Source organism: Salvelinus alpinus, chromosome 23, assembly GCF_045679555.1.
Source record: "Salvelinus alpinus chromosome 23, SLU_Salpinus.1, whole genome shotgun sequence".
Taxonomy (NCBI): domain Eukaryota; kingdom Metazoa; phylum Chordata; class Actinopteri; order Salmoniformes; family Salmonidae; genus Salvelinus; species Salvelinus alpinus.
In genome coordinates, this window is record NC_092108.1 from 46,767,878 (window position 1) to 46,792,191 (window position 24,314).

At 42.1% G+C, this 24,314-nt stretch overlaps 1 protein-coding gene across 1 annotated transcript in view; it reads left to right on the forward strand.

Annotated features, from left to right (window-relative positions):
• Positions 1-24,314, forward strand: part of kcnq3 (potassium voltage-gated channel, KQT-like subfamily, member 3) — a 120,728-nt gene that overhangs the window by 422 nt on the left and 95,992 nt on the right. The window contains exon 2 of the mRNA XM_071362581.1: positions 507-872. Coding sequence (XP_071218682.1) covers positions 568-872 — 305 coding nt within the window. The 5' untranslated portion in view covers positions 507-567. The remainder of the gene's footprint in view (positions 1-506; positions 873-24,314) is intronic.

The following is a 24,314-nucleotide window of genomic DNA, read 5'->3' on the forward strand; positions in this document are numbered from 1 at the left end:
GGATAATTTAGCCAGTGTTGCGAGCTCGCCTAGCCTATGTTTTTCTATCAGTTCTTTTCACATTTTAGCGATGGAAATACAAGGTGTAGTAGGCTATTTACTGTTGACAGTCTGTTAAGGGTTATGAAATAACATGCCATGCAATTGTTGCTCGAATCTTCTTAATGTGGTCGAATGTTTCCATTCATAGCTACATTATTGTTTTATCGCTAGGCATTAATAACCTACGCTGGCACGCTTCCTAATTGATAGCGTTGTCTGCAAATACAACACCCAATTGAATAAGCTATTGCAAAGAGTATTCACTCATGCATTGTCAAGTGTGCAAAGTAGCTATATAGCCCCCCCCCCCCCCCCCCCCCCCCACACACACACACACATATATATATATATACACACACACCCTTTATGTTCTCTCCAGTCAGACTGAGGAGCACCCCCCTTTATGAAAGGGACCAGATCCTTAAATGACCCTCTGCTGAAGTCATCTTGATTTATCCCTTCAGATCATGACATGCGGCTCATACCAGATCTCCATAAACCCGGCGCCAAGGATCACGAGTGAACATGGGGATCAGGTCCAGAAATGTTGCTAACGGTTCAGAGGAGCAGAGGGACAAAAAGACATCAGTCCTGCCCGTGGACTTGGACCAAGAGGCTGGGGTGGACAAAGATGGAGCTCTCTTGCTGGTGGCTCCGGGTCGGGAAGATTTCAAAAGGAGCACACAGGGTTTCGGACTGTTGGCCAAGACGCCCCTGGGGTACACGCGACCCGTTAAGCGGAATAACATCAGGAAGCGGAGAATTCAAACCCTTATTTACGATGCCCTGGAGAGACCGAGAGGATGGGCGCTACTGTACCACGCGTTTGTGTAAGTAACCAAAATATCTGTTTTTCTCAAGCACATACGTAACTTGTTCCCTTTGTTCTACAGTATTTCAATTTGAAACATTTGTTGAGAAAAGTCTGGCAGAAAAGTGGATAGAAAGAAAAAAAGCACACCTGGTTCACACCTTGGAAACTAATCCAATGTCAAGTAAATTTGATTAATTGTAATATCCAAACCGTTTATGTCAAAATGATTGGCCTAAGATAAAAAATTGAGGTAGACAGCATTATATGCTCAGAGCACACATCTCAAGTGTCTCACTTATCAGTCTCGCCCAAGTAATTTGAGTATAAGTAGTCCACCATTTCCAAGACTTAGCGCTCACAATTATTATTATTATTATTTTTTTAAAGCCAGTCCTTTTGTAATTGAACAAAATGTATGGTTTTGCTTTCATGTGTTTTTCCATGTCACAAATCTCTTCACAGATGAGTAACTGTGTGTATGTAAGTCTGGTAATCCTTTAATTTAGATGAATTGGAGAAGTGGTAGTTTTTAAGGCAATGAAAGACATTTGTTACACCAGAGGACAACGAAATACCACCTAAAGGGGATGGATGCCCCAAAAGCAAATGAATCTCAAATGAAATGATGACCAATAGTCTAGGGCAGGGATGGGCAACTTTGATGGGGTGGGGGCCACAAAGAATTGGAACTCATCATGAATCTGCGTATCCACATCAGTCCATGCCCCCACCTTGTGAGCAAAACATTTTAGTGGACCCCCTCGTGAAAGCGAAGATACTTAAAAAAAAAAACGTTTAAAAGTTAAATTCTGCACATTTTGCCATGGGGCATAGTGAACATTTTTCTGTTTTAAAGCAAGTTTGCTGCGATTCTAAACATTTTGCTATGGAGCGGAGAGAAACATTAGCAGTTTTACAGCTAATTTCATGCAATTCTACACATTTTGCACTAAAATGGAGTCAAATGCTTACAGATGCTCAATGGGCTCCACCCTGGTCGGTAATTCGACCATGCTTACTACAATTTTAGATGGCTGGCTGCTAAACATTTAGTTGACATCGGCTAACTGAGTGACTGCTGATGCACAACCACATTTTGGAAATTGCACCTTGTGTATTCTATTATTCTAACTCTCAACAGTAAGATGAGACCCAGACTGAGTAGCCAATTTGTGTGAAATTGGTCCAAAAGGGGGTCCGGGTTCCACCAGTTGCCCATCCCTGGTCTAGGGAATTGACTCTCATGACCATTCTTGATCTTAGCCTAATGCTGTAGCTCAGTAACGGATTGCACACGTCTGTCTGTCTCACCTGTCTGTCAAATCAAACTTTATTTGTCACCTCTGCCGAATACAACCTTACTGTGAAATGCGTACTTACAAGCCCTTAACCAACAGTGCAGTTCAAGAAGAGTTAAGAAAATATTTACCAAATAAAGTAAAGGATAATAAAAAGTAACACAATAAAATAACAATAACAAGGCTATACACCGAGTCGGTGTGCGGGGGTACAGGTTAGTTGAGGTAATTTGTACATGTATGTAGGGGTGAAGTGGCTATGCATAGATAATAAACAGCGAGTAGCAGCAGTATAAAAAACAAATGGGGGGGGGGGGTGTCAATGTAAATAGTCTGGTGGCCATTCGATTAATTGTTCAGCAGTCTTATGGCTTGGGGGTAGAAGCTGTTAAGGAGCCTTTTGGTCCTAGACTTGGCGCTCTGGTACCGATTGCCGTGTGGTAGCAGAGAAAACAATCTATGACTTGGGTGAATGGAGTCTTTGACAATTTTTGGGGGCTTTCCTCTGACACCACCTTTTATAGAGGTCCTGGATGCCAGGAAGCTTGGCCCCAGTGATGTACTGGGCCGAACGCACTACCCTCTGTAGCGCCTTACGGTCAGATGCTGAGCAGTTACCATACCTGGCATTGAGGATCAGCGTAGCAGACGTGTTGTTGCCTACCCTTACCACCTGGGGGTGGCCCGTCAGAAAGTCCAGGATCCAGTTGCAGAGGGAGGTGTTTAGTCCCAGGGTCCTTAGCTTATTGATGAGCTTTGAGGGCACTATGGTGTTGAATGCTGAGCTGTAGTCAATGAACAGCATTCTCACATAGGTGTTCCTTTTGTCCAGGTGGGAAAGGGCAGTGTGGAGTGCGATTGAGATTGCGTGATCTGTTGGGGCGGTGTGCAAATTGGAGTGGGTCTAGGGTATCTGAGAGGATCTTATTGATGTGAGCCTTGACCAGCTGATCAAAGCACTTCATGGCTACCGACGTGAGTGCTACGGGGTGGTAATCATTTAGGCAGGTTATCTTCGCTTCCTTGGGCACAGGGACTATGGTGTTCTGCTTGAAACATATAGGTATTACAGACTGTCAGGGAGAGGTTGAAAATGTCAGTGAAGACACTTGCCAGTTGGTCCGCGCATGCTTTGAGTACACGTCCTGGTAATCCATCTGGCCCTGCGGCTTTGTGAATGTTGACCTGTGTTAAGGTCTTGCTCACATCGTCTACTGAGAGTGTTATCATACAGTCGTCCAGAACAGCTGGTGCTCTCATGCATGCTTCAGTGTTGCTTGCCTCGAAGCGAGAATAAAAGGCATTTAGTTCATCTGGTTGGCTCGCGTCACTGGGCAGCTCACGGCTGGGTTTCCCTTTGCAGTCCGTAATAGTTTTCAAGCTCTGCCACATCCGACGAGCGTCAGACAGTTTAGTAGGATCCAATCTTAATCCTGTATTGACGCTTTGCTTGTTTGATGGTTCGTCTGAGGACACAGCAGGATTTTTTTTATAAGCGTCCGGATTAGTATCCCGCTCCTTGAAAGCGGCAGCTCTAGCCTTTAGCTCAGTGCAGATGTTTCCTGAAATCCATGGCTTCTGGTTGGGATATGTACGTACGGTCACTGTGGGTGCGATTTCGTCTATGCACTTATTGATGAAGCCGATGACTGAGGTGGTGTACTCCTCAATGCCATCGGAAGAATCCCGGAACATATTCCAGTCTGTGCTAGCAAAACAGTCCTGTAGCTGAGCATCTGCTTCATCTGACCACTTTATTGATCTAGTCACTGGTGCTTCCTGCTTAAATTTTTGCTTGTAATCTGGAATCAGGAGGATAGAATTATGGTCAGATTTGCCAAATGGAGGGCGAGGGAGATCATTTGCAGTGCTTGACTTGGACAGGAGCTCACCGGAGCGGAGTACCGGCACCTCAAATTTTCTACTGCTTGTGCTCCTGTTCCTCTTATAGAATATTAGCTCAAAAGTATTGTGGAGCTCCTGCACCTCAGTATAAACAGTACCTGCACCTATTCCAGTGCAAGTCAAGCACTGCTCGTTTGTGTCTAGGTGAGAACTATATGTGTGGTCCATTGCAGGGTCACATTTATATATGTGTGTTAGGCTCAGGACTGCATCTGTTAGGGTCCTATGTGGTAGCATCAGGAGTGTGTGCGTGTGTGTGGTAGGGTCAAGAGGAATTTGTGTGTGCGCTCCATGGTACGTTTAGCGTGTGTTTGTGGTCATTGGCTGAAGTCTTTGCACTTCGCAATTGTGGTAGGAGTGTGTATGTGTGTGTGTTCGCGCACGTGTGTTTCTAAAATTTGATTAAACTTTTATTTTGACAGGAGTCAATGCTGAGACTGGACAAGCATGTGACCTTTTTTGACTGTTCAAGTACTCGCCTGATTTTTTTTCTTCTGAGTACCCTTATTTTTTTAGAACAAAACACTGAAAAATAATATGTGCGCATTTATCTATATGCTAAAAGTGAGAAACAATGGCTAATTTATCACAACCTTTACAGATGACGAATCCTAATTGCTAAATTGGACATACCTACTCATTTAAGGGTTTTTCTTTATTTTTACTATTTTCTACGTTGTTGAATAAAACTATGAAATAACACATGGAATCATGTAGTAACCAAAAAAGTATTAAACAAATCAAAATATATTTGAGTTTCTTCAATTTGGTTGAGGTCGGGTGAATGTGGAGGCCATGTCATCTGATGCAGCACTCCATCACTTTCCTTCTTGGACAAATAGCACTTACACAGCCTGGATGTGTGTTGGGTCATTGTCCTGTTGAAAAACAAATGATAGTCACACTAAGCGCAAACCAGATGGGATGGCATATCGCTGCAGAATGCTGTGGTAGCCATGCTGGTTAAGTGTGCCTTGACCTAAATAAATCACAGACTGTCACCAGCAAAGCACCATCACACCTCCTCCTCCATGCTTCACAGTGGGAACCACATATGCGGAGATCATCTGTTCACCTACTCTGCGTCTCACAAAGACACTGCGGTTGGAACCAAAAATCTCAAATTTGGACTCATCAGACCAAATGACAGATTTCCATCGGTCGAATGTCCATTGCTCGTGTTTCTAGGCCCAAGCAAGTTTCTTCTTCTGATTGGTGTCCTTTAGTAGTGGATTCTTTGCAGCAATTCGACCATGAAGTGGTGTAAACCTTGCCGCCATTGGACTCTGGAGCAGTGGAAACCCATTCTCTGGAGTGATGAATCACGCTTCACCATCTGGCAGTCCGACTGACGAATCTGGGTTTGGCAGATGCCAGACCGCTACGTGCCCCAATGCATATTGGGTCATGTAGTAAATAAATGAGTCAATAAAAGAAAGTGCCATTTATTGAAACTGTAACATCAACTGGTTATATTATGAAGTAGTTTGTTGCTCAGTTGGTAGAGCATGGTGCGTGCAACTCCAGGGTTGTGGGTTCGATTACCACGGGGGATCGTTATGAAAATCTATGCACTATGCACCAAGTCGCTCTGGATAAGAGAGTCTGCTAAATGACTAAAATGTAAAAAATGTAACCTCAGCAGTGTGGTGATTGCTTAATGAAGCCTATGGCTGTGCAATGGCATAGACTTGTTTTGTTAGTTTAGCAGACAAGACGATCTTATTTCCCGAGCCCTTACCACAGTGAACACCTATTTTATAGTATAAAACATGATGTAATATAACAGAATAAAATAGAACAAAGTACTGTGGCTGGAACAGTTGTTTTCAGTAATTATTTGAAACGGGGCTCAATTTGGCAAGTTGAAAGACACCATTTTGTAGGGTTACAAACCAAAATCGGTCTTCTTTTCGATATACAGATGTTCGATTGAGTTTATTATGCTTGTTCCTTGGAATTTTCTACATGGATGAACAATTCTACATTGAACACTGCATGCGATGAATTATGGCCAGGACATCTGTCTGGTGAGTAGGCCTAGGCTTAATGACTCTGATGAAAATACGCACTTTGTCTTTATCAAACTAATGTTTTTGCATATTTTCAGTGTCGAACTGTCTATTTTTAGAGGGCTGATAGAATTGGTTAGCCTAGGCTAAGTGCCACCAGCAGTTCGCAAAGTCGGGTTGTCACTAACGTTAGTTACCACCACCACAAAGTCATAAACCATGCTTGCTTCTACAATTTTGCTTCTTAAAATCAGATTTTAAACCTTACTCTTAACCCTAGCCACACTGTTAACCTTTTGCCTTACCCTATCCCATCAGTTAGATACCTTTTTCTAAGCATCCATTTCTTTATGCGCACACAGCGCGCACGTGCGTGTGGAGCGAGCAGACAGACAGACAGAACGCAATTGAGTGAGTGAGACGGGAAAGGGAATTTAGGGAGCAGAACTGTGTGATGCTTGGTTTATTTTTTTGGTGCCCTGTAAAGCGCTACAGAGGGTAGTGCGCACGGCCCAGTATGTCACTGGCGCCAAGCTCCCTGCCATCCAGGACCTCTATACCAGGAGGGTGTCAGAGGAAGGCCCTAAAAATGGTCAGATTCCAGCCACCCATGCCATAGACGGTTCTCTATGCTTCCGTTAATATCTGCATTGACCCTTTTTGCATCAACTCTTTTGACTCATCGCCAACACTGCTGCTACTGTTTTATTATCTATTCTGTTTCCTAGTCACTTTACCCCTACTAGCTATATGTACATACCTACCTTAATAAACTCACAGCACTGCGTATCGGCTCAGTACTGGTACCTCGTGTATATAGCAAAGTTATCGTTCTCTACTCATTGTGTATTTATTCCTCGTGTTAATATTTTTCTATTTTTCTCTCGGCGTTGTTGGGGAGGGCCCGTGAAGTAAGCATTTCTCTGTTGTTTAAGAAGCATGTGACAAACACAATAGTATTTTATTTGAAACCCACTCTTGCTCCACAGACTCGTGTTACGAGAGATAAGAGGTGCATACACTTAAATGAGAGAGTTAGAGGAACAGGATGGACAAATACAGATAGATGGTGTGTGTGTGAGAGAGAGAGAGAGAGAGGAAGGGAGAGACGTTGTGCATCAGCAGTTCTATCCTGGATCAGTATAGTGATCCTTGGCATGCAGACAAACTGGTGCACTCATTGGCAGACAGCTCCCAATGCCTATGCTCTCAGAGTAGAGATGACTGTATAATGCCTTGCTAATATGGAAGTATTTCCTTTTACTGGAAAAGGAAAGACTGCAATTACCAAGCAGGGCATTTCCTTACTTGGTTTTCATCATGGCATATAACAGATGTTTATTTAAAAAAAGGGGGTGCTGGATGATGCATACTGGCCCCAAAATTATTCAGACTCAAAACGATTGTTATTTTTTACAAAAGTGAGAGTGCGAAGGTGCATAGAGCCCAAAAAGTGTGCGCTAGAGCAAGTTGGAGTAAATGTTTGAGCTACATCCTTTCTTCACATGGAATTACCTATACCAGTGGAGGCTGGTGACTTGAAAAATATAGGAGGGCGGGAGACCCACGGTAAAGGACGCAGACGTCAAAGCGTGTTAAAAAAGCACCAAAGACAAGTCATTTTAACCAAAACATTTCAATAAAGACATTTATAGTGACATATATTATGGGGAATGGGAATGAGAAGGCTACTTAGTGCTGGGAAGGGATCACAGCAGTGATGGTTTGAGGCATGAGTTGAGGTGTTCAGAGGCTTGACCAGTGCAGGACAGAGGGGTGTACTACAAAGCAGGATCAAGGAATTAGCAAGCTTACTTGCCTAAATATTAGGGATGTGCATCTTTCCCTTTCAAGACGATTCGATACATGCAGTACATTCGGAAAATATTCAGACCCCTTGACCTTTCCCACATTTTGTTACGTTAGTTATTTAAAACGTTTTTTTCCCTCATCAATCTACACACACTACCCCAAAAATGACAAAGCGACAGAGCCAAAAAGTAACAATAAATATAGTATGTAAAGAGGAAAAAATAAACAAAAAAGAAGTGACCCTCCTCCAACAGGAAACTGTTGAGCATGAAAAACCCAGCAGCGTTTCAGTTCTTGACACAAACCAGTGTACCTGGCACCCACAATCATACCCTGTTCTAAGGCACTTAAATATTTGGTCTTGCTCATTTAACTTCTTTCAGCTAGGGGGCAGAATTTTTATGTTTGTAAAATAACGTTCCCAAGGTAAACGGACTATTTCTCAGGCTCAGATATTATAATATGCATATAATTGACAGATTAGGATAGAAAACACTCTAAAGTTTCCAAAACTGTCAAAATATTGTCTGTGAGTATAACAGAACTGATTTTGCAGGCGAAAACCTGAGGAACTCCAACCCGGAAGTGCATTTAAAAAATAATTACAATTATCCCTGTTCCATTGCTTGCCCCTCCATTTAAAGGGGTATCAACCATATTCCTTTTCCAATGGCTTCCTCAGGCTGTGACCAGGCTTTAGACATAGTTTCAAGCTTTTATTTTGAAAATGAGCAAGATTTATCAAAACGCGTTGGGTGTCCTTTGATTAGTTCCTGCGCAGGAGAGATGTGGCTCGACATTTTCTTTCTCTGTAGTATTGAACAGTTTACCGTCCGGTTGAAATATGATCGATTATGTATGTTAAAAACAACCTGAGGATTGATTATAAAAAACCTTTGACATGTTTCTACGAACATTACGGATACTTTTTGGAATTTACGTCTGCCCTTCAGTACCGGAACGAGCTTGTGGTTTTCTGAACATAACGCGCAAACCAAATGGCGGTTTTTGGTTATAAAATGTATCTTTATCGAACAAAAATAACATTTATTGTGTAACTGGGAGTCACGTGAGTTCAAACATCCGAAGATTATCAAAGGTAAGCGATTAATTTTATTGCTTTTCTGACTTTCGTGACCAAGCTAATTTGTGGCTAGCTGTTCTTACTTTTTTGTCTAGTGATTGATAAACTCACAAACGCTTGGATTGCTTTCGCTGTAAAGCATATTTTCAAAATCTGACACGATAGGTGGATTAACAACAAGCTAAGCTGTGTTTTGGTATATTTCACTTGTGATTTCATGATTATAAATATTTTTAGTATTATTTTTGAATTTGGCGCTCTGCAGTTTAGCGGTTGTTGTTGATAAATGCGTCAAGAAGTTAACCATCTGAATGGCACATACAATTGTCTCAAGGAAATTCAGATTTTTTTTTTTGAAATATGTAACTTTCACACATTAACAAGTCCAATACAGCAAATGAAAGAAACATCTTGTTAATCTACCCATCGTGTCCGATTAAAAAAAAATATATAATAATAATAATTTTTACAGCGAAAACACAACATATGATTATGTTAGATCACCGCCAAGTCCAAGAAACACACAGCCATTTTCCCAGCCAAAGATAGGAGTCGCAGAAATAGAGATAAAATTAATCACTAACCTTTGATGATCTTCATCAGATGACACTCATAGGACATCATGTTACACAATACATGTATGTTTTGTTCGATAATGTGCATATTTATATTTAAAAAAACTCAGTTTACATTGGCGCCATGTTCAGAAATGTTTCCAAAATATCCGGAGAAATTGCAGAGAGCCACATCAAATAACAGGAATACTCATCATAAACTTTGATGAAAGATACATGTTTTACATAGAATTAAAGATACACTTGTTCTTAATGCAACCGCTGTATCAGATTTCAAAAAAACTTTCCGGAAAAAGCACACCATGCAATAATCTGAGGCGGCGCTCAGATATAAACAACATTTCTCCGCCAAGTCAGAAATAACATTATAAACATTCACTTACCTTTGATGATCTTCATCAGAATGCACTCACAGGAATCCCAGTTCCACAATAAATGTTTTTTTTTCTTTCGATAATGTCCATTTCTGTCCAAATTCCTCCTTTTTGTTCTAGCGTTCAGTACACTTTCCAAACTCAGGATGCGCAGGCAAGTCTAGCGAAAGTACGGACGAAGGAGTGTTACAGTCCTTAAAAACATGACAAACAAAGTATTTAATCGAATTTTAAGGATGTTTTTAACGTAATCTTCAATAATCTTCCAACCGGAGAATTCCTTTGTCTTCAGAAGTGCGATGGAACAGAGCTCGCTCTCACATGAATGCGCATGGTCAGCGCATGTTCAGGTCATGGTAGACCTTACTCAATCCCCTCTCATTCGGGCCCACTTCACAGTAGAAGCCTCAAAAAAGTTTATGAAGACTGTTGACATCTAGTGGAAGCCTTAGGAAGTGCAACATGACCAATATCCCACTGTATCTTCAATAGGGAATGAGTTGAAAAACGACCAACCTCAGATTTCCCACTTCCTGGTTGGATTTGTTATCAGGTTTTTTCCTGACAAATGAGTTATGTTATACTCACAGACATCAGTCAAACAGTTTTAGAAACTTCAGAGTGTTTTCTATCCAAATCTACTAATACTATGCATATATTAGCAACTGGGACTGAGTAGCAGGCCGTTTACTCTGGGCACCTCTGGGCACCTTATTCATCCAAGCTACTCAATACTGCCCCCAGCCATAAGAAGTTAAACTCCTGTTTGTAACGAGAAGCAATGTGCTTAATATTAGGAAACTTAAGAAATACATATAGTAGGCCTAGCCTATAGAAAGCTGATGCGACGCTGCTCTTTTTAATAGATGCCATCCAAACACTGTTTTCTCACGCAATTACATAGCCTTCAGAAATGTTGTGCAACATGAGCTCATGGTCTCTCATGAAGTGTTTGATTAGATTTTTGAGTACATTTGCTTTGAAGTCAGTGATTAGAGGGACAATAGAGTGCTGAGTACCAGGCAGTTAGCAAGTTGGGTAGGCTGCTAATGACCAGCAGCAGTATCAGAGCTTGGAGAATCCTATTTACGGTGTCTAAACGGTCACATGGAATTTGACTGCCGTCATGACTCGTGACCGCCGTTGTGGCGGTAATGCAGTCACCGTAACAGCCCTAGATGGACTTAATTTCATATTTAGAATAAACCCACTCTCACCAAATCAGTCACACACACACACCACACCCCCCAACCCATCTCCTGCCACACACACCTCTAGCTTGAGGCCTTCCTCTGGTCTCGCCATTTGTAAGTGTATTTAAAAAAATAAGCAAAGCAGTGCAACACAAACAACAACACAGAGTTACACATGGAATAAACAAACATACAGTCAATAATACAATAGAAAAAGTCTATGTACAGTGTGTGCAAATGAGGAAGGATAACGGAGGTAAGGCAATAAATAGGCCATAGTGGCGAAATAATTACAATATAGCAATTAAACACTGGAGTGATAGATGTGCAGAAGTTGAGTGTACAAGTAGAGATACTGGGGTGCAAAGGAGCAAAATAAATAAAATGGATAACAGTATGGGGATGAGGTAGTTGGATGGGCTAATTACAGGTGGGCTGTATGGGTGCAGTTTGGTATTCTCCTTCCTCCTCCAATCTTGTCTCCCGCAGCCCTCTTAAAGGAGACTGAGATCAATATAGTAGCAGGCTTGAGGGGGAAGCACCCTGAGGAGGATTCTCTTACACCCAGAGAGAGGAAAGGAGATCTGGCCAGTGTAAGTGGAAACCCCTCTCCATGGCCTTGGGCACAGCAACACATTCAGAACTGATAGGTCAGTGGCTGTGCTCCACTAATGTAACTCATATTGTCAGGGTCGTGGAGGATGTAGACACAAAGGAGAATTGGGTGACACTTGACATAACGTCTGGCAGATGCTTTGTTAGCATATTACGAGCATGACTCATAACTAAATTCCCGAAATCTTGTAGTATCCCTTTAAACTGATTCAATGTGCTACAGTGTTTCCCCTATATTCATTTAGCAGTGGGCTGCTAAATCATTGCTGCCACGCCAAGAAATATGATATTTATTTATAATGGTAAAACATTGTCAGTGTAAACTTAAATGACTAAAACCAGATATAAAATATGTAGATTGTTTTAAAAATAAGATAATCTTTGAGAACTAACAATCACCAATAGAAAATTGACTGTCAGAGAGAAAGAGCTAGAGATTGACAGCGAAAGAGAGCAGTTCCGTTATGCATCAGCAGTTTTGTCTTGCATATGTAGGGATCTTTGTCCCATCCTCTTGGCACTCTGACAATATACTTTTTCTGTTGGCAGACACTATACTTTTTCTGTTGGCAGACACAAGTATCCACCATACCCTTCCATGGCTTTCTAATTGGGCTGGAGCAATGAATCGCTTCACCAAGGCATTATTTATGTCAACACTTCAATTTAATCACAGAGGGATTTCCGTGGTCGTAAAATGTTATGAGAATTTTGTTATCAATGTTCATAAACTTCAATTAATCTACTCAGTCTGCAACCCAGAGTTTGTAAGGTTCTGGTTGAAATGAAACGGACCGATTTCCCAGCTTACAATAGTCAAAACGTTTATTCACGAGAGCACTCTGAAGTCCATTATACAAAGACATCCATTTTATACCTTGCTCCTTACTTACGCACATACTTTCACACAAACAGTAGATATCCTACGCACATACATACACACGAACAGTAGGTGAGTTGTATCCTTCTCCAGAGTTCTCACCCCTGTGTATCACTACCCAGCCGACAGTTCCATTCCCCCGAGATTAGGGAAACCTTGAGAAGTACTCCCTGTCCTATCATAAGTTTCTCAGAGTTGTAGCCAGGTCGAGTCAAACACAGTTTAATTGTTCTCGGTATTTTCTTAGGCACACACATACATGTTCAAATCTTAAGCTATGCCTTGCTCAGACAAGTCGGTGTTTTTCCACTACACAGATACATTGTTTAATCTGCAACATGTTTCATAATTTTTCATATTTTTTCATAATTCATAATTTTCTGCCAGCCTAACCCCTCCACGGGTGGAGACAGAATGTCCTGTAAGGAACACAGTAGTACAACTCGTCTGTCGATGGCTCCTCTTATCATTTGTTTCCCATTTTCAACCTGCTTACAGACTAAAAAGGAACAAAAGGTCCTTGTTCTAATTCTGACTAAAACTACACACATCATCAGATTATAGTTTTATGATTCTAAGAAATTTCATACAATTATATGGTTTCAGAGTGGAATATGTTTAGTCATTATCTTAACATTACCTTAAACATATAAATCATATGAATTTTGCTGCTTCTCTGTATGATTAGTTAACACTTGACTTGACTTGACTCCTCCTATCTAAAAAGGCTACATAAAGCTGTCATAAAGGCGTATAAACGTTCATGAATTATCATGATATGGCTGGTGTTGGAAAGTTTTTTTCATTTCATAAACCATTGGCAAAACAGGACAATTTCTAGTATGCTTTGGAGATGGCACATTGACTGTACCGGTACCCCCTGTAAATAGCCTTGATACCGTTATTTATTTACTGCTGCTCTTTAATTAGTTGTAAAAATATATATATATTGTTTCTGGACATTTTGAGCCTGTAATCGAACCCACAAATGCTGATGCTCCAGATACTCAACTAGTCTAAAGGACAGTTTTATTGCTTCTTTAATAAGCACAACCATTTTCAGTTCTGCTAACATAATTGCAGAAGGGTTTTCTAATGATCAATTAGCCTTTTTAAAATGATAAACTTGGATTAGCTAACACAATGTGCCATTGGAACACAGGAGTGATGGTTGCTGATAATGGGCCTTTGTAGATACTCCATAAAAAATCTGCCGTTTCCTGCTACAATAGTCATTTACAACATTAGCAATATCTGCACTGTATTTCTGATCAATTTGATGTTATTTTAATAGACAAAAAATGTGCTTTTCTTTAATAAACAAGGACATTTCTAAGTCACCCCGAACTTTTGAACATTAGTGTGTATATACGGTTTCTGGTTTGGGTAGGTTTCAATATTCACATTGGGAACATCATCCCCTATAGACTTCCTGATGAACTCAGTCACCGTGCCCGTGTATACGTCAATGTTATTCTCAGAGGCTACCCGGAGCATTTCCCAGTCCACGTAATCAAAACAGTCTTGAAGCATGGATTCCGATTGGCCAGCGTTGAATAGACCTTAGCACGGGTACTTCCTGTTTGAGTTTCTGCTTATAGGAAGGGAGGAGCAAAATGGAGTTGTGATCTGATTTGCCGAAGGGAGGGTGGGGGAGCGCCTTGTAGGCATCCCGGAAGGGGTAGGAGCAGTGGTCGAGTGTATTTCCAGTGAGAGTACTTCAGTTAATGTGTTGATAGAACTTCGGTAGCGTTTTCCTCAAATTTGCTTTGTTAAAATCCCCAGCTACAATAAATGCGGCCTCAGAATATGTGGTTTCTTTTTTTTTTTTATTATTATTATTATTATTTTTTTTTACCCCCTTTTCTCCCCAATTTTCGTGGTATCCAATCGCTAGTAATTACTATCTTGTCTCATCGCTACAACTCCCGTACGGGCTCGGGAGAGACGAAGGTCGAAAGTCATGCGTCCTCCGAAGCACAACCCAACCAAGCCGCACTGCTTCTTAACACAGCGCGCCTCCAACCCGGAAGCCAGCCGCACCAATGTGTCGGAGGAAACACCGTGCACCCGCCCCCCTCGGTTAGCGCGCACTGCGCCCGGCCCGCCACAGGAGTCGCTGGAGCGCGATGAGACAAGGATATCCCTACCGGCCAAACCCTCCCTAACCCGGACGACGCTAAGCCAATTGTGCGTCGCCCCACGGACCTCCCGGTCGCGGCCGGCTGCGACAGAGCCTGGGCGCGAACCCAGACTCTGGTGGCGCAGCATAGCACTGCGATGCAGTGCTCTAGACCACTGCGCCACCCGGGAGGCCAGAATATGTGGTTTCTAGTTTGCACAAAGTCCAGTGGTATCGGCTTGAGTGGGAATATACACGGCTGTGACTATAACCGAAGATAATTCTCTTGGGAGGTAATACAGTCGGCAATTGATTGTGAGGTATTCTAGGTTGGGTGACCAAAAGGTCTTGAGTTTCTGTACATTATCACAATCACACCATGAATAATTAATCATGAAACATACACCACCGTATGAGATAAGATTATGCGGGTTCATTGTTTAGCTACCTAGCTAGCTACATGTGTAAACAATAGACTCCACTTCGCCCGGAGGTCAAATTAGCCAGGTGTGTCTGGGGGTGTTTATGTCTAGACAATAGTGGCCCATCCACTTAGCTAGATGTGGCTGGGGGGTGGTTATAGCATTTCCTTCAGATGATCCATCAATTTATATGAGTGTGTCGGGTAAGCGTCATCTAATAATGATAAAATATTTGTATCAAGACACTTTCTGTTTTTGATATTGCTACTATGCAAGTAACCATTTCACTGTATCATTTACACCTTCTGTATCATGCGCATGTGACAAATAAAGAGATTTTATTTGACGTTTTTACCACATGGCCTCACGTGAATCCTTAAAGAGATGGGTGGGGCTAAGCTTAAGAGGGTGTGAACGATGCTGAATTGTTGTAGACGAAGAGCTCCAGTAGGTGTGTGAAAAACATTCATGGACCATTTTCTCAAAAGTGGGGCTACAAGTTTATCAACTTTCAAAGCAGAATTACTTTCCCATTGTTCCTTAACTGCAGTGAATGATATCCACATTTCTTGCTCTGAGTCTCTACTTTTATCCAATGTCTTTTTTTCCAATGTTTTTTCTTTTCTTTTACTATTTTCTACATTGTAGAATAATAGTGAAGACATCAGAACTATTAAATAACACATATGGAATCATGTAGTCACCAAAAAAGTGTTAAACAAATCAAAATATATTTTATGTTTGAGCTTCTTCAAATAGCCACACTTTGCCTTGATGATTAGCGCCTAGACTGGTGCAAGAAATATGGTGGAAGGAGACTCTCTCAACCGACCACTGGTGGTTAACCTTCCCCTTTTAGCTAGCTACCTAGCAGAATTCTTCACTGTTCGCAACTGATACACTACATGACCAAAACTATTCCATAATCATGGGTATTAATATGGAGTTGGTCTCCCCTTTGCTGCTATTACAGCCTCCACTCTTCCGGGAAGGCTTTCCGCTAGATGTTGGAACATTGCAGCGGGGATTAGCTTGCATTTAGCCACGAGCAGTGAGTGAGGTTGGTCGATTAGGCCTACTGTAGCTCGCAGTCGGTGTTCCAATTCATCCCAAAGGTGTTAAATGGGAAAGGGGGGATACCTGGTCAGTTGTACAACTGAATGCCTTCAACAGAAATGTGTCTTCCGCATTTAAGCCAACCCCTCTGACTGCCTTAATCGACATCCAATGGAGTTGAGGTCAGGGCTCTGTGCATGCCAGTCAAGTTTTTCCACATCGATATCAACAAACCATTTCTATATGGACCTCGCTTTGTGCACGGGGGTATTGTCATGCTGAAACAGGAAAAGGTCTTCCTCAAACTGTTGCCACAAAATTTGAAGCCCAGAATCGTCTAGAATGTCATTGTATGCTGTAGCTTTAAGATTTCCCTACACTGGAACTAAGAGGCCTAGCCCAAACCATGAAAAACAGCCCCAGACCATTATTCCTCCTCCACCAAACTTTACAGTTGGCACTATGCATTCGGGGAGGTAGCGTTCTCCTGGCAACCGCCAGACCAAGATTTCTCTGTTGGACTGCCAGACGGTGAAGTGGAATTCATCACTCCAGAGAACGTGTTTCCACTGCACCAGAGTCCACTGGTGGCAAGCTTTACACCAGCCGACACTTGGCATTGTGTATGGTGATCTTAGGCTTGTGTGCGGCTGCTCGGCCATGGAAACCCATTTCATGAAGCTCCCGACTAACAGTTAATTTGCTGACATTGCTTCCAGATGCAGGTTGCAACACGGTAGTGAGTGTTGCAACCGAGGACAGACTATTTTTACACGCTTCAGTGCTCGGCAGTCCCGTTCTGTGAGCTTGTGTGGCCTACCACTTTCCGGCTGAGCCGTTGTTGCTCCTAGATGTTTCCACTTCACAATAACAGCACTTAAAGTTGACTGAGGCAGCTCTAGTTCGTCAGAAATTTGACGAACTGACTTGTTGGAAAGGTGGCATCCTGTGACGGTGCCACATTGAAAGTAACTGAGTGTCCACATACTTTTGTATATATAGTGTAGCTAGTGATAGCGATGCACAAGCTAGGGCTATTTAAAACATCATCAACTGGCAGCATTTACCTGCCAGATTCTGAAACTCGAAAACTCTTTTTAAAGAAAGGAAAAAGCTTAAACCCTATTTGATTTTTGCCCAAAGTTTAGATATCTATTTTTTATGAATATAACTCATGATCATTTTTGTTTTTAGTTTGTTTTGGTGTCAAAGGTAAAAGTTTCAGTATAGTTTTAGTTTTTTCAAACAGTTTTGTTAATTATTTTATTTCAGTTTACGAAATAGTTTTTTTACTATTCCTTTTTGTTTTTACTATAATTACCTTGCAGGACATTTAGTAAAAAATATGTTACATGTGCAGATGTTCCTCCTGAGATTCACTCAATCCCCCCAAACCACCTTATTTTACTTTTACTTTTGTTGTTCAACCTTGGGCTCCCTTGAAGAGAGTTGAGGTAATGGATCATAGGGAAATACCTTGTGCTGACACCAGCTTTGTGACACAGAAGGTGTCATATTAGAATTGAAATAGGGATTGTAACTGGATCAGCAGTGGCAGGGAGCTATATCTGGTAAGATTTAACACATATTAAGGCCAAATCGCTCTGAAAGATGCGTGTCCACGTATAGCGGTTGAAGGGCGAGAGAGGACACAGCTTGAGACCAGAGAGAGAGCGAGGGAAGAGGGGATTGCTGACTCGACAGTTTGAAACAATGAAAGCATAAAAATCTAAGGGGCAGTTTACATGCACGGTTTCAAAGGATAAGTACTGTCACTGTCTCTGAAAAGAACAGTCACAATACACACTTTTTCAGAGGACATTTCAGTTGTGGTAGATGTGATGCTAGCTTACTAAAGTCTTATGATACTACAAGCAACAGTGTGGATTTTTAACATTGCACATGCACTTAACAAGTGATGGGATTTCAGTCTTGGCCCGTCACGTCCTCGTTCATGGCGTAGGCCTAATGGTACAGTCCTGGGAAATCCTATCTATCCATCTATCCATCCATCCATCCAAATCAAATTCTATTGGTCGTGTACACATATTTGGCAGATGTTTAAGCCCTGACCTCAATCCTATAATGGGCAGAACTGAAAAAGCGTGTGCGAGCAAGGAGGCCTACAAACCTGACTCCGTTACACCAGCTCTGTCAGGAGGAATGGGGAAAAATTCAACCAATTTATTGTGGGAAGCTTGTGGAAGGCTACCCAAGACGTTTGACCCAAGTTAAACAATTTAAAGGCAATGCTACGAAATACTAATTGAGTGTATGTACATTTCTGACCCACTGGGAATGTGATGAAAGAAATAAAAGCTGAAATAAATCATTCTCTCTACTATTATTCTGACATTTCACATTCTTAAAATAAAGTGGTGATCCTAAAACAGGGAATTTTTACTTGGATTAAATGTCAGGAATTGTGAAAAACTGCATTTAAATGTATTTGGCTAATGTGTATGTAAACTTCCGACTTCAACTGTATCTAGGATCAGTTCGCCCTCACCAATCCTAACTTTAACCATTACTGGGGAAAATGCTGAACTGACCCAAGATCGGAATCTAGGGGCTAAGTTGCCTTGGAGATCTAAAAACATTGGACAAATCTGATTTGGGTTTGTGAACTATCCCTTTAAAGGTCCTCCCACGTTGTATGTTGGATTCAGTCTTTTACGATTATTACATGTCACTGTGCGATGTGACCGAATTTAAAATCTTGATCAACCTTGCCAGATTGTACAATTTTGCTTCATGTTTGTCATCCCATTCTGCGATTGGCTCGCAAGGCTACGTCAGCCAACGTAGGCTGTCAACTGCGACGTAGGCTAGGTCAACTGGGTGTATCAAGCATGGGCGTAAAAAATGCATTGCTTCACTGACAGCCGTGTTCCTATTGGTTAGTCACTGGGATCCGTTCGTAACTTCTGCCACACTACACAATAAAGGCAAAACAATTGTGACACTGACAGATTTTTTCCCCCCGGAGCCTACAACCCTACATAGTGGACCTAAACCATGTCACACTGCATGTTCTATGACATCCGACAATCGTTTACGACCTAAGAATTGGCCCACGACGGGGATATTTTGTCTGGGACGGGAAAATCGTGGCTTAAGATAGCTAAAATCCTACAGTCTATGTGGGCCTTAAGGTGCAAAGTTCTCTCTGTCCTCTGTGGCAACGAGACAAACTGCAGACAAGGTGGGCGGAAAACAACCCCAAACCAACAAAGTTGTGAGTCGTGCAGATAAATGTCCAGTTCTTTCACATCAGTGCAGATGGTGGAGTAGGGTGAAGTTGCCCCTAGACGCTGATTTTGGGTTAGTTTAGAATGTCCACAGTAATGGTTAAGGATAGGATTTGGGGGGGAAGGAAAGCTGAAACGAACACCCCAGGGCACAGATGGTGGAAAGGAGACGAGGAAGAGAAGCCACTTCTGATTGTCGATAGACACACTGAAAGAGCAACCGAGCTGTCTTCAGTCATCTCAATTCATATTACCATGATTCCTCGCATCCTATCTACTCGCCTCCTTTTCAACCGTATTGGAGGAGATGGTCCAAGGTCCTTGCTAAGGACATTATTTTCCAGTGTCTTTTTAGAAGAAGCTGAGGAGAGAGGATACAATGAATCAAGGAAGGATGAATGGAGAAAGAGCCTTTGACTGAACAAGTATCACATTTCAGGTGTGACCCAGATGCAGACAGTGTTGAAGAAACAGTTTATTTCTAATACAGGGGCAGGCAAACGACAGGTCAAAGGCAGGCAGGGGTCAATAATCCAGAGAGGGTGCCAAGGGCCCAGAACGGCAGGCAGTCTCTGGGTCAGGGCAGGCAGGGGTCAATAATCCAGTGAGGTGGGGCAAGGTATAGAACGGCAGGCAGGCTCAGGGCAGGCAGAACGGTCAAAACCGGGAAGGACTAGAAAACAGGAGCAACAAACAGACGAGCAGGGGAACAAACGCTGGGAGGTTTCACGAACAAAAGGAACTGGCAACAGACAGAGAACACCGGTATAAATACACGGGATAATGGGGAAGATGGCCGACACCTGGAGGGGGGTGGAGACAATTTGCCTTCACAGACATTAGGTAGCCACGCTTGCCTCGCTTCAGTGGCATTGAGAGTGTGGGGCTGTGGTGATCTGAGCATGTGCAGAATTTCTGACATTTCCCAGCAAACAGGTTGGTGAGTAATTGAGCAGAGCCTTCACCTCTGAGTCTGTCTCTACTGTATGAGCAACGCTCACTCCCTCCATCTCTTTCTCTCATTCTCTCTGTCGCTCTATTCATCCCTTCTCTCTGACTCTATCCATCTGCACATTTCTCATTGTTTGTATTTTTTTTTGCTCTTTCTCCTCTTGCTCTCTCTCTCTTCTCAGTGCCAGCACTCGAAAGGCCATTTTTCCTATCTCTCTTTTTTCATCCTGTCTTATTGTCTTTTCATGCGACTTGTTCAGTGTCGCTCTTCAACGTGGGCCTCTGTATCCCTCTGAGTCTCTTTTTCTTACAGTAGCTTTGTATAATGTTTCTGTACATTTCTCTCTCTCTCTCTCTCTCATTGCCTCCAATGGTTTATACCACCACTCTTAAGAGCCACATTCTTTCTGTATCTGCTTATTTTTCTCTTTGTTCTGCCACCAGCAGTCAAAGGCTCATTTCTCTTTCTGTCCTCTCCTACTCCCTCCTATCCCCTTTTTCTGTCACCAGCTCGTTTGCTCCCCCTACCTTTCTCTCACCCCGTCCTCTCTTCAACTGGTCCTGACACCAGCACTCCTAGTGCATCATTTTGACCCCCACTCTACTGTCATTATTATTCTCTCCTTCTCCCCCCCCCATTGCCACTGGTCTTCTCACATTACCATGTGCAGATGGTAAGGACTGCAGTTATTCAGACAGATGTTTTTGTTGTTGCCTTGTGTCTTCAGCATCGTGGCCTAAGCAAGTGTTTTCTCGTTGCGCATTTACACCCGATACAATGTGACAGGCTGTAAATTAGCTGAGAGATGAACCCACCTCGACGCGCGCGCACACATTTTTGTTGTAGGAGCATCTTTGGCTCTGAGCTGAATGTTCGTATAACTCGAACTAGCATGCTGAGCGAGCAGCGAAGCATCTCACACTGCAGTCCTTCCGCTTGAGAACACCCCCCCCCCCCTTTCAAACTCTCATTGAAACTGTGCAACCGCTTCTGCCAAGCGTCGGCAAGGTTACTCCCTCTTTTTGCAAACTTTGCTGTGACTATAGCTCTTTTTTTAAATTTATTGTTACAACATTAGCAGTGGTAACTGGCAGCATCATGGTGCCTTATATAAGGAATGCTTGAATCATCAAAACTAATTGGCGAGGAAACGAGCTCTTTTGAACAGATTAATCGTGGTGTATTATGAACCCAGACACTCACAACAGTTGGTCTCTTTCGTTGTAGAACGCAGGCATGACTCTGCAAATATCACAACGCAATAGGGTCCCTCTTTTAAATGACTTTTAGCTTATAAAGGCTTCGCAAAGCCTTCATAATGCTTTCATAAGCAGTAAATACATGTTGTAACGTTTCTATAACCGTATGTCATGCTTTATAAAGGGTTCATAAATGTGGCATAATCACCAATGTCAAATGTGACATAACCCACTATGTTGAATATGATATAAACGTGCTTTATAAAGGGTGACATGTTGGGTCGAAGGATTGCAATACGCTCTTAAGTGAAAAGTGAGTTACATTACACCTAATCTTGTTCCCAGACACTTCTGCCCAAATGTGGACCAACGCATCAAACTTGGCCTTCATTAGTTAGGGTTAGGTTTAAAATAAAATTTTAAGAAGATAAATTGTAGAAATGGGCAGGGTTTAGCCTTTTTTACTGTTATCTAGTGACCCTGACACACATTTTACTCAGTAAGGTCACACACACAATTCTATGGTCACTCCCATTAACCTCTCTTGGGTACGTGAGACATTAGCGTCCCACCTCTTCAACAGCCAGTGAAACTGCTGGGCGCCAAATTCAAATACAGAAATACTCATTATAAAAATTCAGAAAACAAAACATATTTGACATAGGTTTAAAGATTAACTTCTTGTGAATCCAACCCCGGTGTCAGATTTAAAAAATGCTTTACGGCGAAGCATACCTTACGATTATTTGAGAACATAGCCCACTAGACAAATCATTACAAACAGTAACCAGCCAAGTAGAACAGTTACACAAGTGGTACACAACAATATGGTTGCACTCAGCAGACATTCATTTACTCAATAAATGTTCCTTTTGTTCGATAAAGTCTCTTTATATCCAAAAACCTCCGTTTTGTTCGCGTGTTTTCTTCAGTAATCCATAGGTTCAAACGCAGTCAAAACAGGAAGACAAAAAAATCCAAATTGTATCTGTAAAGTTCATAGAAACATGTCAAACGATGTTTATATACAATCCTCAGGTTGTTTTTAGCCTAAATAAGCGATAATATTTCAACCGGACAATAACGTCGTCAATTTATAAGATAAACAAGAAAGGCACTCTCTCGGTCTCGCACATGAAAAATTGCTCTGTGACACGGGAGGGTCCACTCATTCAGACTGCTCTTACTTCCTAATTTTTCAGAATACAAGCCTGAAACAATTTCTAAAGACTGTTGACATCTAGTGGAAGGCATAGAAACTGCAATTTGAGTCCTAAGTCAATGGATACTGTAATGGCATTGAATAGAAAACCTTTTGGTTTTGTAGTTTTCGCCTGCCAAATCAGTTATGTTATACTCACAGACACAATTTTAACCGTTTTGGAAACTTCAGAGTGTTTTCTATCCAAATCTACCAGTTATATGCATATCATATCTTCTGGGCCCGAGTAGCAGGCAGTTTAATTTGGGCATGCTTTTCATCCAAAATTCCGAATGCTGCCCCCTACCCTAGAGAAGTTAAGGCCAATTTGGAATGGTTGATATCCCAGGCTTATATTGTATGTGCTGTGTATGCAATAACCTGGGGACGACGTTACACCCAGAAACACTTACCTTGATGAAAGTTAATTGAAATGGACTTCCTTCTGGAACCAAGTTACATGTTCCTCATTACACAAACACACACATTCAACCGTTGAAAGATCAGCCACAAAATGTTGGCCCTATTGTAACAGACTGAAATCCCTGGTCTCCAACATGGGAACAGAAGAGAAATACCTGTTGAGGTAGTCTCAGGTTGGACTACTCCAAATCATCTTGGCGGTCCATCAACCCGTCTAAATATCTCTCATAAGCGCGGCACGTCATTTAAAGCGGGACCAAAGATGGTCTAGAGACTGAAGCTGTGACAGTGTATCTGTAAATGGAAAATAAAGATGGAAATGGAAAGTACACTGTCAAAGTAGAGACAGTGAGAGTGTAAGTTGGTTAGCAGTCGGTCTTCTTCTCTTTTGGTTAGCAGTCGGTCTCTTTGAATAAAATATCACAACAAATAGACCAGACACATTGAATCTTCTTATGGAAAATTAACAAAGTAGAGACAGTTGCCTACAAAGGAGACAGTGAGAGTGTAGGAAAAAGTATTTGTCTCCGATACCTCAAGTTCCACTCGCACTTTAACCCCTTTCACCGCTTGAAAGCACGCCTCCCCTGAGCTCCCACCGGCATCTGGACCGTGGTGTGTTGCCATGGTAATGCCTCCATGCAGAGAGTCCCGCTTCTCTTGCTTCCCCTCTCTCCCACACATGGGGGTGCTGGGAGTAACACTTGGTGTGCTCTCTCTGTGTTTGAAGTGTATATATTTTTTTATATGCACTAGGTGTGTTGAACCCAAATGCTCTGTGTGTATATGCGGCCTACTTTGTATTCGGCTGCAAATTGCCAGTACAGTATTCCCCAGCTAGCACATTCGGTTCTTTGGAAGTTGTGGGAACGTACATTTTTTGGTTTCCTATTGGTTCTGGGAACAAACCGGTAAAACAGAAAAAACTGACCGGTAAAACGGAAAAAAATGTAACATTCTGAGAATGGAAGTGAACATTTCCATAATTCAGGGAACGTACATTTTTAGGTTGCAGGGAGGTCCTGAGAACATTTTTACTGTGGTTCCCTGAAAGTTTTCCTCTGAGGTTTTATTAACGTTCTGA